The sequence below is a fragment of the Chanos chanos genome, chromosome 5, assembly GCF_902362185.1.
Source record: "Chanos chanos chromosome 5, fChaCha1.1, whole genome shotgun sequence".
Classification (NCBI taxonomy): Eukaryota; Metazoa; Chordata; class Actinopteri; order Gonorynchiformes; family Chanidae; genus Chanos; species Chanos chanos.
Genome location: NC_044499.1, coordinates 2,587,302 through 2,603,813, shown reverse-complemented (window position 1 = coordinate 2,603,813; position 16,512 = coordinate 2,587,302). Strand labels below are relative to the sequence as shown.

The 16,512-nt window shown below is 42.7% G+C and overlaps 1 protein-coding gene across 1 annotated transcript; it reads right to left on the bottom strand.

Annotated features, from left to right (window-relative positions):
• Nucleotides 1-10,044: 10,044 nt before the first annotated feature.
• LOC115811358 (ras-related protein Rap-2b-like) lies at nucleotides 10,045-10,920 on the bottom strand. The gene has a single exon (XM_030773520.1). It carries the CDS (start codon nucleotides 10,764-10,766, stop codon nucleotides 10,218-10,220), a length of 549 nt encoding a protein of 182 aa, XP_030629380.1. The 5' UTR covers nucleotides 10,767-10,920; the 3' UTR covers nucleotides 10,045-10,217.
• Between the last annotated feature and the right edge of the window lie 5,592 nt (nucleotides 10,921-16,512).

Below are 16,512 nucleotides of genomic sequence, written 5' to 3'. Positions count from 1 at the left end.
GTCATAGATTGTTCTCTTTATGCCGTCTCATAAAAGCCTTCAATGATGATCTCGTAAGGTCTCATGGAAGATACCTCTGATAAACGTGGAACCAGCACATTAATCCGCAGTAAGCACAGCAGGGGGGGCTGATTTTACTTCACACATGTATGGATGAGAGACTGTCAGTATATGAATATATGAGTGACCATAACCAATAAAATGTCTTGGGGTGGGGAGTAGTAGGGGAAGAATTGTAAGAGGGACAAAGAGCATTCTCTTTCTGTTTTTTTTTTCCCAGTTTAAATGGGATTTAGTGAAGCAGTCATGAGTGTATTTGCCTGCAGGTGATGATGCTCTGTTTCAGGCTGACAGAAACCTCCTGCTATAGAGAGGGGAGGGGAGGGGAGGGGAAGGGAGGGGAAGGGAGGGGGGGGTATCATCCAGCCTCAGGACAAACTGTATGACTGATTCTTTAAACACTGTAGAATCTTCTACAACGGAAACAGCTCTGACCTCACAAGTCTCATCATCAGCTCAAGACAAATCCCTGATATGACAGTCTCACCTGACTGCAGTCACTTCTCTTACTCAGTAATCTGTTGATAGACTTTGGTTGTAGGTTGTGTTTTACATTCAGAGGACATTGGGTATGACATGTGGTATTTGGGACATGTGGTATTTGGTCTGATGGTTATGTTCTTTCATGAAACTCCACAGAGTTGCATGTATCAAATCTATCAGAACAGTAACACTGATCTAGAATCAGTTTATGCCCTTCATAAGTCAAACAGGTATTTGTTTAAATAGAACAGAATGAATGAATGTGAATCTGAGAAAAAAAATTATTGTATTTTATTGGAATAAGATGTTCAGCAGAACGTGTTGTCTTATACACTCTCGTTACACAGGCGGCCCTCGGTATCCGCAGGGGATTGGTTCCAGGACCTGGAACCGAAATCCGCGGATGCTCAAGTCCCATATATAAAATGGCGTAGTATATGCATACCTAAGCATATCCTCCCGTTTACTTTAAATCCTCTCTAGATTACCTATAATACCTAATACAATGGAAATGCTATGTAAATAGTTGTTATACTGTATTGTCTAGGGAATAATGACAAGAAAAAAGGTATTGTACAAGTACACGTCAGCAACAACCGAACATTTTCTTTCTTTGAACATTCACAGATTGCTTTCGTTAAATGACCTGAAAGCGAAATACTGTACATAGAATTAAACAGAATATTTGCAAACGGCCGAGACGCGAGGCAAACAATGCTGCAAGTGCTGGAGAGAGACTGCGAGGATCGGTGAAATGGCGGGAGGCTACAGCAGGCTATACCTACACATCACTTCATTTGCATGGATTCAGCGTAGTGCTCGTCGCGCGGCAAATTTAAGTTTTGCTTTTTTGGAACTTTCTGGAATTTTTTTTTTTTGAATCCTGGGATGCTCAACCCGCGGATACGGAGGGCCGACTGTACTGTGTAGGTTCACTAATTACACACAGTAAGTTTTAAGCTTACTAAGGAGTATTGTGTGTCAAGGGATTTCAGACATGTTTAAAAAAAACAGTGAAAACCTCACAGACAGAAGAACAGAAACAGTAGACGGAAAAAGTCCAACACTACCTCAACATCCATAATCAGACAAAGTAACTGCATGAAGTGCCCGGGGTTTACAGAAAATTCTTCGGCGCTCCCTGCTGGCCAACAACGCCACTGCCCCCTACTGGCAAAAACCGTCACTGTGTCCGAAGCTGAGTGTAGCTGGAACCGATCTGAAAGATTTAAACAACAATTATCTGAATGAAGGAACATCAGACAGGAAGGAAAACAAAAAAGACAGCCAGATAGATAGATAGATAGATAGATAGATAAAAGCAGAAAACAGTTAGGCTGACAGGCAGGCAGACAGACAGATGAGTGGATGACTGGAATATGAGACGTTTTTTCAAAAACGTCCTGAATGCAGCAGTATTGCAGAGCTCAGTGACATGCAATACTAAGATTAAATAGCAGAGGGAGACATTTAGGAATATTGGGACCTAAAGACGATTTTAACCTCTGGACCTTTCCAAACGGCAAAATTATGAGCATATACATCAATAAAAACAAATGTAGCCAAAAAAAACACAGAAACACCCTTGAGAAGAATGTTAAATACAAATGCTGAAAAGGTTTTCAACAACTGTGACTGCCAGGTCCACTGCTATTACATTATTACCACAATGACTGCTGTCTCCTCTACTACTGCTGTGGCTGTTACTGCTTCAGCAACACACACCCAGAGGCAAAAGAGAAAGAGGGAGGAATAGAAAAAAAAAAGAGAGAGAGAGAGAGAGAGAGAGAGAGAGAGAGAGAGAGAGGGAGAGAAACGTGGTTCTGGGTGATGGGCTGGCAGCGTGTGGGAGACATTCCTCTTTGTAGCTGTCTGAGAAACAGAGTCTATTAGTCTAACAAACAGCACACATCTACTGTAGTGTGTGTGTGTGCGTGTGTGTGTGGCCTCAACTCATCTAGCCCTTTACACACACACACACACACATTAAAAAAAGCACACATTTACTGTTTGTGTTTCTGCGTGTGAAAGAACCCATCTAGCCCTTTACACAGTGACTCACATACTCTCTCTCAGACTCACACACACACACACACACACACACACACACACACAAACAGCACGCATCTACTGTAGTGTGTGTGTGAAAGGCCTCAACTCATCTAGCCCTGCACACAGTGACTCACACACGCACACACACATACACACACACTCACACATGCACATCCAAACACACACACACACACACACATACACACATGCACACCCTAACACACACACACACACACGCACACACACTCACACATGCACACCCAGACACACACACACACACACACACACACATACTCACACATGCACACCCAAACACACACACACGCACGCACACCCAAACACACCGACATACAGACACACACACGCAGTCAAATACACTTACACACAGACACAAATACACATACACACTCATACACTGCCACACAGATACAGATAATACACACGCACACACTCTCTCTCTCTCTCTCTCTAAGACCAGATTCTCTGGGGAGTTTTCTCCTGACTGTATGTGTCGGGAAACTGCAGACTCACCATGAACCATAACTGACTGATAACTGTCAGAGTACAAGCTGATGAGCCTTCGGCAAAACAAACATGCAGAAAACCTCAAACAAACAACAGTAAATATTAACAACAACAACAAAAAAAAATGAGCAGTTTTAAAACACACTGGAAAAAGACAGGACAGATTTAATCTCAGCAAACAAGCTCATACTATACGCACTAAATGAAAAGTGAGACAAGACTAGAGGATGTGTGACTTCCTGTTTGCGCGGTTCTGTCACAAAAACACAGAACATTGGCAAACAACGCCCCTGATGAGCTAACCTTCACACCATAATAATAATAATAATAAAAATAACAACAATAACAACATCAACAACAACAATGCTTAAAAAATGATAATAATGATAATCCATCTATCTGTCTATCTATCTATCTATCTATCTATCTATCTATCTATCTATCTATCTATCTATCTATCTATCTATCTATCCTTCCCCCATTCTATCTATCCTTCCCCCATTCAGTAATCCACTCGTTTATAACACTTCTGAGAAAAGAGGTTTTCTCCACCCTTTTTCATTTCCTCAGTGAAACCACGACAGATGATTACTCTCTCTCTCCACAACCTTACACTCAACTCTGACCCAGAGAGAAAGAGAGAGAGAGAGATAGAGAGAGAGAAAGAGAGAGAGAGAGAGAGAGAGAGAGAGAGCAGCAGGTAGTGAGGGCGGGTGGGTGTGGTAGGGATGAGTTTGATAGGGGACATAGACAGAGACAGGTAGTGAGGGGGGGTGGGTAGATGTGGTGGGGATGAGTTTGATAGGAGACATAGACAGAGACAGGCAGTGAGGGGTGGGTGGGGATGAGTTTGATAGGGGACATAGACAGAGACAGGCAGTGAGGGGTGGGTGGGTGTGGCGGGGATGAGTTTGATAGGGGACATAGACAGAGACAGGCAGTGAGGGGTGGGTGGGTGTGGTGGGGATGAGTTTGATAGGGGACATAGACAGAGACAGGTAGTGAGGGGTGGGTGGGGATGAGTTTGATAGGGGACATAGACAGAGACAGGCAGTGAGGGGTGGGTGGGTGTGGTGGGGATGAGTTTGATAGGGGACATAGACAGAGGCAGGCAGTGAGGGGTCATTGGGTGTGGTGGGGATGAGTTTGATAGGAGACAGAGCATTTATATGTTCCTGCAGAGAAAATGATCTGTTTAATCCAGTTCCAGAAACTCAGTGGTGTTGTATGAGAGGGGAGACAAGACTTGTTGGGAAGATCTATCACTGTGCTTACAGCTTTCCCTGTGAACACACACACACACACACACACACACACAGAGCAATAAACAAGCACGGCAATGAGGTTAGAGTCATATGATCCACTTGTTTTAGGAGGTCTAAATGAAATTACACATGACTGTGGCTGACCTGAACCGAGCCTAAAGCCCTAGAGTTAGAGTCAGTCACTCTCTCTCTCTCTCTCTCTTTCTCCCCCCTCTTTCTCTTTCTCTCTCTCTCTCTTTCTCCCCCCTCTCTTTCTCTTTTTGTCTCTGTCTCTTTCTCTTTCTCTCTCTCTCTCTCTCTCTCTCCTCCATCTTTTCCCCCTTTCTCACAATCCCACTCACCTTCTCTCTCTCTCTCTTTACCTCTCTCTCCCTGTCTTGACAAAAAAAACACAAACAAAAAACATACAAACAAACAAACAAAAAAACAGAAACAAAATTTATCCTGCTAATCTTACTGTACCTAATGAGAGTTTTCTGACTACTCAAATCTATGAAAAGCTCATTAATATACAAATAATTTACATAATTGGAAAATACTGACTAGTGTGATTTGATTAACTGATTCCAGTCTTTCTTGTTCAGTGGCATGTGACCAGAATGTTAACATCAAAGCAATCAGAGCAGGCATGATCTTAAAGAGTTTATTTTCGTAAAATTTCTTTCTTTGCATACTTTCCGTTTTGAAAGTTGTTCTCCAAAATGGTTTCGGAAGGCTCCAAATACAGAAGAAGGATGTGAATTTCATATCCTCCCCCACACAAACAAATCCAGCACACCATGTTCAATCAACAGTTTGTTTGTTTGTGTGTCTGTGTATGGCTGGTGATGTCGGGTTTAAAGTAGAGAACTTTCCCATACATATGCTGAGAAATGAACAGAACTATTTCATGTGGATGTTTGACTGAATCAGGGAGTTCTCTCTGAAGGACACATGACTGAATCAGGATGTTGACTGAGCAATCACATTGCCTTCCCCCTAACAGCACAAATCCTCCTGTGATGATGGAAGAAAAGGGGAAGTCCTCTTAGACCCTCCCTTGCTCTGTATCACACACCACTGACACACTCACTGACACTCACACAGTGACACACAGCTAATACACACACACACACACACACACACCTAACACACACACATACACATACACACACACACACACACACACACACACACACACCACTGACACACTCACTGACACTCACACAGTGACACACAGCTAATACACACACACACACACACAGAGCTAACACACACACATACACATACACACACACACACACACCACTGACACACTCACTGACACTCACACAGTGACACACAGCTAATACACACACACACACACACACACACACACAGAGCTAACACACACACATACACATACACACACACACACACACACACACACACACACACACACAACTGACACAGTCACTGACATTCACACAGCTAACACACAGAGGTCCTGCCGCAGTCACACACACGCATACACACACACACACACACACACACGTGCGGCAGGTGTAAAATCCCACAGGGTTCTTGCGAAACACCAGCACAATTAGCATGGAGGTCCTAGTACAGTCTCAGAGCACAGAGAAGTCTCCTAACAGTGTAACAGTATCACAGAGACAAAGTGAGCACAGCGCATAGCATAGCATTGATGGTCACAGGTCAGCTAGCACTGGAGAATCTAACCATCCAGTGAAGGAGGAAGAGGAACAGCCAAGCATAGCTGTGTCAGGCATGCTGTCTGTGGGCGGGGCTTCGGCTGTGTCAGGCATGCTGTCTGTGGGCGGGGCTTCGGCTGTGTCAGGCATGCTGTCTGTGGGCGGGGCTTCGGCTGCGTCAGGCAGCTTGGTTGTGGGCGGGGCTTCGGCTGTGTCAGGCATGCTGTCTGTGGGCGGGGCTTCGGCTGTGTCAGGCATGCTGTCTGTGGGCGGGGCTTCGGCTGTGTCAGGCATGCTGTCTGTGGGCGGGGCTTCGGCTGCGTCAGGCAGCTTGGTTGTGGGCAGGGCTTCAAGGGAAGACAGCTGGCCGTCAGTCAGAGACCCTGTCCCTTTGATTTCTCATTGGTGGATACTGCGGTTCAGGCCTATGTTTCTACAGGTGCCATCAGCATCAGTAACACTCTCCTCCCTGCTTGTTCCGTCACTGAGCCATGCTACACAGATCCAGTGGGAGAAGTTGCAATGACTTCACAAGTATGTACACAGAGGAAGCGTATGAGTGTGTGTGGTTCTATCACCTTGACGGAAGTGACCTTTCTATGAGGTTTCTGAGGGTTAACGAGTAAAGGGCCGTGTCATTTCTGGGGCGAAATTGGGGATAAAATAGCACACAAAAGCTAAGCTGGGTACCTAACATAGCTAAGCTTCTACAGACCCTAACAGGAAATGACAAAACACGGAAATAGTGTCATTGCTAAAGTGTGTAAAATCCGTCTTCAGAATGTTCCGGTGTTTGATCTTGACCTGGGTCCAAACCCACCAGTCTGCTCCTTCTCCCTGTCCTCAGGTCCAAACAGACGGGACTGTTAGCGACAGCCGTGTGCCAACCAGTGAAACTGGCAACATGTAAAAGTAGATGGAAAGCCCCCCCCCCCCCCCCCCCCCCCCATAACTCAGATTATTACCATCATACCTTGACACCAGTTATGTCCTTCAGTGCGTTCTTCCTGTTCTGCTGCAGTTTTACGTTTTAGTACGTTCTTCCTGTTCTACCACGGTTCCACACCTTAACCGACTTCATTCGACGTGTTGTGGCAGTGCAGTGTCCAACAGTCTGATCTGAGAACAGCATCAGGGCCCTTACGAGTCCTCTTTTAAAGACTGAAGTGCCTCATTATGACAGTGGGATAGTGTATAACCGATGTGGATACATAAAAAGAGGAAGGATGCGTTTGTTGATTTAGGTCATGTCATAGCCTGTTAGTCACAATGGAAAGGTCAGGAAAGGCATTGCACAGAACGGCTTCAGTGATGCGACCATGTCACGTGACCAACGCTTTCCCCCCCGGGGCTGGGGGGGGCTGGGGGGGGGGTGGTAACCATGTTTGCTGCTTGGCCTAGCAGGATATTACTGTCAGTGTAAGGAAAAAGGATCAATTCTCAACTGAGGCCTTGTTCTCTCTCTCTCTCTCTTTCTTTCACACGCACACACACACACACACACACACACACAGTCCCTAACTCTCTTTAAGGATAAGGCCTCTTCAAAAAGCCAAACACATTTCTACACATACATATGGCCACTCTCTCTCTTTCTTACACACACACACACACACACACACAGTTCCTAACTCTCTTTAAGGATAAGGCCTCTTCAAAAAGCCAAACACATTTCTACACATACATATGGCCACTCTTTCTCTTTCTTACACACACACACACACACACACACACACACACACACACACACACAGCAGCATTTTCTAAACACTCTTTCTCTGTCAGACTGTACATTCATTAAGAATTGACTCCAAGTGATCAGTTGGTATGACTCAGTGTGTGTGTGTGTGTGTGTGTGTGTGTGTTCTACTGTGCTACGGGTTGCTGGAGTTATGCTAAGGAACTGAAAGCCCTCTCTGTGTCTCCACTCAGCAAAACATGTGGGGGAAAGATGGAGTTCACCAACCCCCTGCCTTTCCCTGAAACCCTCCTTTCGGTCATGTCCACCATGAAGGGAACTGAGGCTGAGAGACTCCACTGGGGTTCACGCAGTGGGGCTCACACTCTTAAATGTTGTGTAAAGGGCTCATTAATAAACATGCGACGACCGGCCCTCTCCTGACTCATTTCAATCTGAACAGCCAATCAGATTGAGGTTACTACACTATGACAAGCACTGTTGTGGTTAGCCTTTAATGGACTGTGACAGACCTCATTTATCTGTGTAGGTTGCTCAAAAACACATTTCTTTTTTTCTCTGTGTTTCTCAGAACACGCTTAACAGCTTAGTGAACCCCTAATTCCTGCGTAACCACAAATGGCATCTCGATATTTCAACGAAACTTCTAATGAAATTCCTGTTGCACATGTGACAGAGTGACAGACAAGAAAAATTGGTGACGTTCATAAAATACGTCAACGCCAACAAACGGGCTATTGTATTTTGCATAAGAGGAAGTGAGGACTGCGAAAGTTCCGCCGTTGCTATGGCAATTCATACAGCCGTCAAAGCCTCTCATACCTTACCACAGATATTAGCCATGCACAGCGCTGATGTCGTGATAAAAACACAGGGGTTCTAAAAGTCAAAGGCAGATTATTTTCATACTGTGGAAAGACTCTCTCTCTCTCTCTCTCTCTCCGCGTGCTGATAAGGAAGAGAGGAGCTGAGTCCTTCTCTAAACTCTCTATGCAAAGTCTCCCTTCACAGTCCTCTATCTGGTGTATGAAGAAACAAGCGCCTTGTTGTAAAGACCGCCTTCAGCAGACCAAGGCTACATTCTAGCCAATAGTGTACAACTCATAAGATGGTCGAAACAGTCCCTGTGTAACCACAGGGAAGGGGGAAAACAAAACAAAATCAGAAACACAGGAAAAGACTTCGTATAAAAGGTTTGTATTAAAAGTTTAAATCAGTTGACAGCAACAGGAGGAAAAAAAAAGGCTTATCTGTGCTTAAAATTACAACTGTTAATTCCAAATCACATTGTTCCTCCCTAACAACAATAACGAAACAAACAAAGAAAAAAAAACCAGTGGAAAAAGAGAAGAAACTCTGGGTTTATCTGGGAAGATAAGTGTTTCGACTGATGATCTGACAGCCTTGAGAAATATGACGTTTATGGAATTAAATTCACAACACAGTCTTATTTTTTTCACTAATATTACAAATCAAAACCCAAAGGCCCTGACATGAACAGAAGCATGAAAGACTTTTTTTGGGGGGGGGGGGGGGGGGGGGGGATTGTCTCTCAGTGTAGTCCTGGAGATTGTGCTGTTCCAGTCGACATACAGAACAGCAGTTTTTCAGAAGGCACCAGAGAACACACTTCAGTCTGCCTCCAGGGATAGTCAAATGTTTGTGCACAATGAGGTGGAGAAAAGAAGAAAAAAGAAAAGAAAAGAAAAGAAAACCAAAACACTGTCCACAGAACTGCAAGTTTCACATACGACTCCATCTCAGCTGTTCAAAAACAATGCACCTGTGTCATTTCCTTCACAGTTTCTTCATCCTCCTCAGCTTTCACGTCAATGGGTTCAAGACTAGTTTCTCTGCCTTTTGGCCGTTTTTTTTGTTTTGTTTTGCTTTTAGTCAAATCAGTTGTTCGGAGATGTCACATTTGTTCATTAGTGGAGATTAATCTCTTTGTCAGAGTGCAATTTGTTGAATGTAATATTTGAAAAAAAAAAAAAAAATCTCAAAGTTGAGCTTCTGTAAGGAGTGCACGAAACGTTCTTAAGTCCAGTGAGTTCCACGAAAGGAATAATTCTGTCACCCTGCTCTTTAAATGGATCCTTCCTTTAAAGTTGTGTGGTTGGGTAGTTTCAAGTCCAGGAAAACTGCCCACACACACACTCGCACACACACACACACACACTCACACAAAAAGAGGCAGCAAAATGTACAACGGCAGGGTGAAATACACGCCATTTGTCCTCAGGTGAGAAGCATTAAGAGAAAAAACATGTGTGGCAATGTTGCGTTTTCTGAAGTCTTACATTCAAGTACTTTAGCCATGTATGTAAACATTTCTTATCGACTGTTTGTATGATACTGAAGTGAAAAATGCAATGTCATTTCCGAAAATGAGAGTGATTCTCTCATTACGTTTGATCCTAAAAGTTTTTCACTGCGGATGACAGCAAAAAGAAGAAAAAAAACTCACAGAATGGCACAAGAACAACACTGCTCTTTTCCACTCGGTAAAGACGAATAGTTCATTTGCCTCACAATTTCAGCAAATAATTCGTCAACCGAGCTTTTGTTTTTGGCAGAAGTTTCGATAAAAGGACACTTCCAGTCCGCGGCCAGCGCTTTGCCTTCTCCGGAAGACACCTCTCTTTCACAATCCAAGTCAGCCTTGTTGCCAACCAAAATCATGGGCACTTTCTCGTACCTCTTCACTCGTATTATCTGATCCCTCATCGGTTTGATATCTTGAAAGCTCTGCTGATTAACAAGGCTATAGACGAGAATAAAGCCCTGTCCGTTTTTAATGTACAAATCCCGCATGGAGGCGAATTGCTCCGTTCCGGCCGTGTCCAGTATCTCTAGAACCGAAGGTGACGAGTCTACTTCGATTTCTTTCCGGTAAAAATCCTCTATCGTGGGGTCATATTTCTCGATGAAAGATCCGGTCACAAACTGAACAGTTAACGCTGATTTTCCTACTCCTCCCGATCCCAGCACGACCACTTTGTATTCTCTCATGGTGACTGTGAATACACAAGCCCAAGTCTTCAAACGCGCTTTCCCCTCGGCCGCAGGACAGCCTCTTCCAAAAGTTCGGCAGTTTAGTCTGTTCACAAATGCGGGTAATGCAGCTCGTTTAACACAAACGAGTAAGATGATGACCTAAACTGCATATTTGACGTTTGCCATTATGTTGTGTAGCTCTGCTCTGTGCAGAGAGCGTGATCAATGTGCCAGATTGAGTAGGCTACTTCCTGCCCGCAGATTCGCTGCACCAGGCTGCAGCACGTCACGAGTGAAGGTCTAGTTCCTTTTTTCCTTAAAGTCACATCGCTTCATTTTAACATGGCTGCGGTCCTCTCTTCTTTTCATGAACTGACCGAGAGTAGTGACACGGGGAACTTTCTGCCAGTAAAGTGTATGTTCTTTATTGCATCCGAATATGTTCTATGTTGAATACGAAAAATCTGCATTTCTTAAAAAAAAAAAAAAAAAAGCGTTTTCGAAACGTTTCTGAAAACGATAAACTCCTCTACAAGCAAGAATATATATACAAAAAGCAAGAATGCGAGCAATAATATTAACAAGCCAAGACAAAGTGTTATCAAATGCTACCTTCAACCCAGAAAGAGAGAAAGAGAGAGAAAAAAGAAAGAAAAAAAAATGTACAAAAGTGTCTGTTTCGAAACTATGGGTGAGACAGTGTTGAGTTCATAAAAAAGAAAGCCCACAGTCACTATATCCTCATCCAGTAATACTCCATTATACCTGCTGCTGCTGGATAGAGAGATAGATAACACATACCATGTGCATATCATTTAAAAAATGTTTGATAAAAAGCATTGCTGGGTCATCTTTAGTGCCTGACACTGCACAAACGCAGGCATAAACGGACAGGTTTCAGTTCTGCCGACTTCCAGCGCCAATATGCTCTACTCTAGGATGCCACCTGGCGGTTAGTAATAACAATGTTTGCTGGAGAATACTTTTTACCACTACCTTTATGGCTAATCCGGACCAATCTGCGACTGTTTTCGCGGCTCACCTACGAGTCAGCCATGCCAGTATACCAGCACTACTATTAAGTGTATATTATAATTCTGTACATGCATTAAGTACAGATAAATGAGAGAGAGAGAGAGAGAGAGTGAGTGGATGGAGTTGCTGATTTATGGATTACTAATACAGACCACCGCATTCTACATGCCAGGCTTTGCACATTTAATACTTAACAATATCCAAGTTAGCCTTTAGTCTTTGCTTTTGGCAAACGTTCATGCAGTTTTTTTTCAGGTGAATGAGAACCGTAGACAAGCGACCCGACACATCTGCCCCGGCACGCCCCAGAGTGTGTCGTGACTCGCGTCTGTAGTTTAACACATTGGCTCCGTACAAAACATCGGTCATGCATGTTTATTATGCAATGTTAAACAAAGATGTAATGTCTGATAACGACGATCGTTACCTATGGAGAAAGATCAACATTGGACATTACAGTTTGTAAAGTTGGGATGCACAGGGTCCAGCGCTGTCTTAAGAGATGATAATGTTTGCGGCATTTTTTTTAGCCTGCTTGCAGGACATATGGTTGAATTAAAGAATTTGTTCTGTTTAGATCTTTCAGTGTACTATTACCTAGCCACGTTTAAGTACAGCATGCACATAGATCTTTTTAATCGATTGTGTGAATTAGTTGACGTGATAACAACTCAGTGCAGCACAATGTGAATAGGTAGCCCAGTAAAAAAGTAAAACAGTTATTTAGTAATGATTTAATCATTTAGTCACGACCACTTTATAAATGTATGTAGAGTAAATTCTATTCAGTATAGACCGTTACTTACATAATTTGTCCTTTAAATTACTGTCGTGTCTTGCCTGCCCGTAAATTTGCTGATCAGTAATCGTGTTTGTTAGAATACGTTTCATTTCCCCGTTCCTCAGCAATGTCCGTGTCTCCTTGTTTCTCTTCTCTTTTCTCACAACAATGGACCGATAATCCAACCTAGTATTAACAGCAAAAGCATCGAATATTTCAGATTAATTTATCACAAATGAATGAATCAACCACCATCACAATTATTCTCTACATGTGTTTATTTATTGTTTTTTTCTGACTGTATTTGTATGGTTTAATGATTGTATTGTGGGATTTGTATGTATAAAAATATGTGAAAGTATTTTTTTTAAATTAATTAATTCATTCATCTAATAAATATACACAACAAGATTTCCTTTACACATTCAGATCATATCAGTTAACTAGAATTATATGCAGACCAGTGTCAGCCATTGTTTCAGAAGGATTTTGTCATATTGAAGAGGACACTGTTTATCATACATGTACATACATACATGTTGCTTGCACTCTGTAAGTAAAATAAATAAATAAAAATATAAATAATGCCAGCTACCTGTCTCATAAATGTTCCATTATGGCTGAGAAACATATTTGTAAGACTGTCCCTGTGGAATGAAATGACTGAAAACTTAACCTGAGCTGCAGAGGTAAATGCTAAGTGGTTGGTTAAATAGCATTTGAATGATCATCATTTTCATTGTTTATTATGGGATCATTAAAAACTTTCCTGCCTTTGTATTGGGCAAAGTTCACGCTGTCATAAATTTTGCCCAACCACTTGATCGCTTTTTTTCCCCTGTCAATATTTATTCTTCAGTCTCCATGGTGACGTTTCCCTCCATGTGTCTTATGCTGGAGAAGTCCTTTAGAGTTTAGTGTAAGACTTGATTGCATCACTGAAATGAGAGGAGAGGAGATGTTCAGTGTCAGTTTCAATCCAGTTTAAAGTTATTTGTCATTATACCTTGAAGCATAACAGAAAACATATTCACCATTCCCAGTGCAACACAACACTAAACAGTACAAATGCTACTGGGAAAAAAAAGTTGCCAAAGTGAAAGATAAAAATGATGTAAATATCGACCTTCATGCAGGTGATACAGTGAAGGTAAAACTGTTGCAGGAGTACTGTGGAGCAATATGTACAATATACATCAAATCTTCATTTGGTATTTGGCTAGTGCTAAATCATCAGCTGACAAGATAGTCAAATTATTCAATGAGAACTCAGTAAGAATAGGAAAATGGTGGATATAGGCTTAGTGAATGATTACTAATACTTAAGGCAGACCTTACTGGCTACTTATACACCGAGATGTATTAGTTACATATTAGTGGCCAACACATTATATTTTTACTAATTATTAATCTTTCCCTGGAGTCAGTACTTTGGTAAGGAAATAGTCATGTTCACCAGTTCTGATCATTAGAACTCAACCCTAAACAGTTTAGTGAATGTATGTGGTTTAGGGTCAGGTAAAGGTTAGGGTTACTAAACTATCAACCTCTCGATCTACACCAACACCTCACTGTTCACCACTAGAGTTACACCAACACAGACATCATCGAGCACTAGAGTTACACCAACACAGACATCATCAACCACTGGAGTTACACTAACACAGACATCATCAACCACTGGAGTTATACCAACACAGTCATCATTATCATCACCAACCACTAGAGTTACACTAACACGGTCATCATCAACCACTAGAGTTACACTAACACAGTCATCATCAGTCACTAGAGTTACACTAACACAATCATCATCAACCACTAGAGTTACACTAATACAATCAACATCAACTACTAGAGCTACACTAACACAGTCATCATCAACCACTAGAGCTACACTAACACAGACATCATCAACCACTAGAGCTACACTAACACAGTCATCATCAACCACTAGAGTTACACTAACACAGACATCATCAACCACTAGAGCTACACTAACACAGTCATCATCAACCACTAGAGTCACACTAACACAGTCATCATCAACCACTAGAGTTACACTAACACAGTCATCATCAACCACTAGAGTTACACCAACACAGTCATCATCAACCACTGGAGTTATACCAACACAGTCAACATTATCATCATCAACCACTAGAGTTATACCAACACAGACATCATCAACCACTAGAGTTATACCAACACAGTCATCATTAAGCACTAGAGTTACACCAACACAGTCATCATTATCATCATCAACCACTAGAGTTACACCAACACAGACATCATCAACCACTGGAGTTATACCAACACAGACATCATCAACCACTAGAGTTACACTAACACAGTCATAATCAACCACTAGACTTACACCAACACAGTCATCATTAAGCACTAGAGTTACACCAACACAGACATCATCAACCACTAGAGTTACACTAACACAGTCATAATCAACCACTAGACTTACACCAACACAGTCATCATTAAGCACTAGAGTTACACCAACACAGACATCATCAACCACTAGAGTTACACTAACACAGTCATCATCAACCACTAGAGCTATACCAACACAGTCATCATTAAGCACTAGAGTTACACCAACACAGTCATCATTATCATCATCAACCACTAGAGTTACACCAACACAGACATCATCAACCACTGGAGTTATACCAACACAGACATCATCAACCACTAGAGTTACACTAACACAGTCATAATCAACCACTAGACTTACACCAACACAGTCATCATTAAGCACTAGAGTTACACCAACACAGACATCATCAACCACTAGAGTTACACTAACACAGTCATCATCAACCACTAGAGCAGGGGTATCAAAATCCGGTCCTGGAGGGCCAGGGTCCTGCCGATTTTTGTTTTCACCTCTTAGTTACCTGTTGATTTACAGTTTGAAAACAGGTGTGCACGCTCTTCAGCTAATCAGAAACTGTATTTAGTTGGCTGACAAGAAAAACAGAAGGGCAATGGCCCTCCAGGCCTGGATTTTGACACTCTCGCACTAAAGCTACAGTAACACAATCAACATCAACCACTAGAGCTACACTAACACAGTCATCATCAACTGCTAGAGCTACACTAACACAGTCATCATCAACCACTAGAGCTACACTAACACAGACATCATCAACCACTAGAGCTACCCTAACACAGTCATCATCAACCACTAGAGCGACACTAACACAGTCATCATCAACCGCTAGAGCTACACTAACGCAGTCATCATCAACCGCTAGAGCTACACTAACACAGTCATCATCACTAGAATTACACTAATACAGTCATCATCAACCGCTAGAGCTACACTAACACAGTCATCATCACCGCTAGAGCTACGCTAACACAGTCATCATCAACCGCTAGAGCTACCCTAAGGCAGTAATCATTAACTGCTAGAGCTACACTAACACAGTCATCATCACTAGAATTACACTAACACGGTCATCATCAACCGCTAGAGCTACACTAACACAGTCATCATCAACCGCTAGAGCTTCATTAACACAGTCATCATCAACCACTAGAATTACACTAACACAGTCATCATCAACTGCTAGAGCCACACTAACACAGTCATCATCAACCGCTAGAGCTACACTAACACAGTCATCATCAACCACTAGAGCTACACTAACAGTAAAGTAAAGTAAAGTCTCCGTGATTGCACACACACACTGTGAACAGTGAGCAGTGAATTTGTCTCTGCATTTAACCCATCCAACACACCAGTGGTGAACACACAAAAGACGCAGGAGCAGTGGGCAGCATTGCTCTGCGGCCGGGGAGCATTAGGGTTAAGCGCCTTGCTCAAGGGCACAGAGCCGTGGATGCTGGGCCTGGGAATCGAACTGCACCCCTGGAATACTTTTTGGAAGGAAGGGACGTTAGGCATTGGGGGACAGGTGGGTT

Coding starts and splice junctions, on each gene's coding strand:
- LOC115811358 (XM_030773520.1), bottom strand. CDS start 10,766: ATGAGAGAATACAAAGTGGTCGTGCTGGGATCGGGAGGAGTAGGAAAA.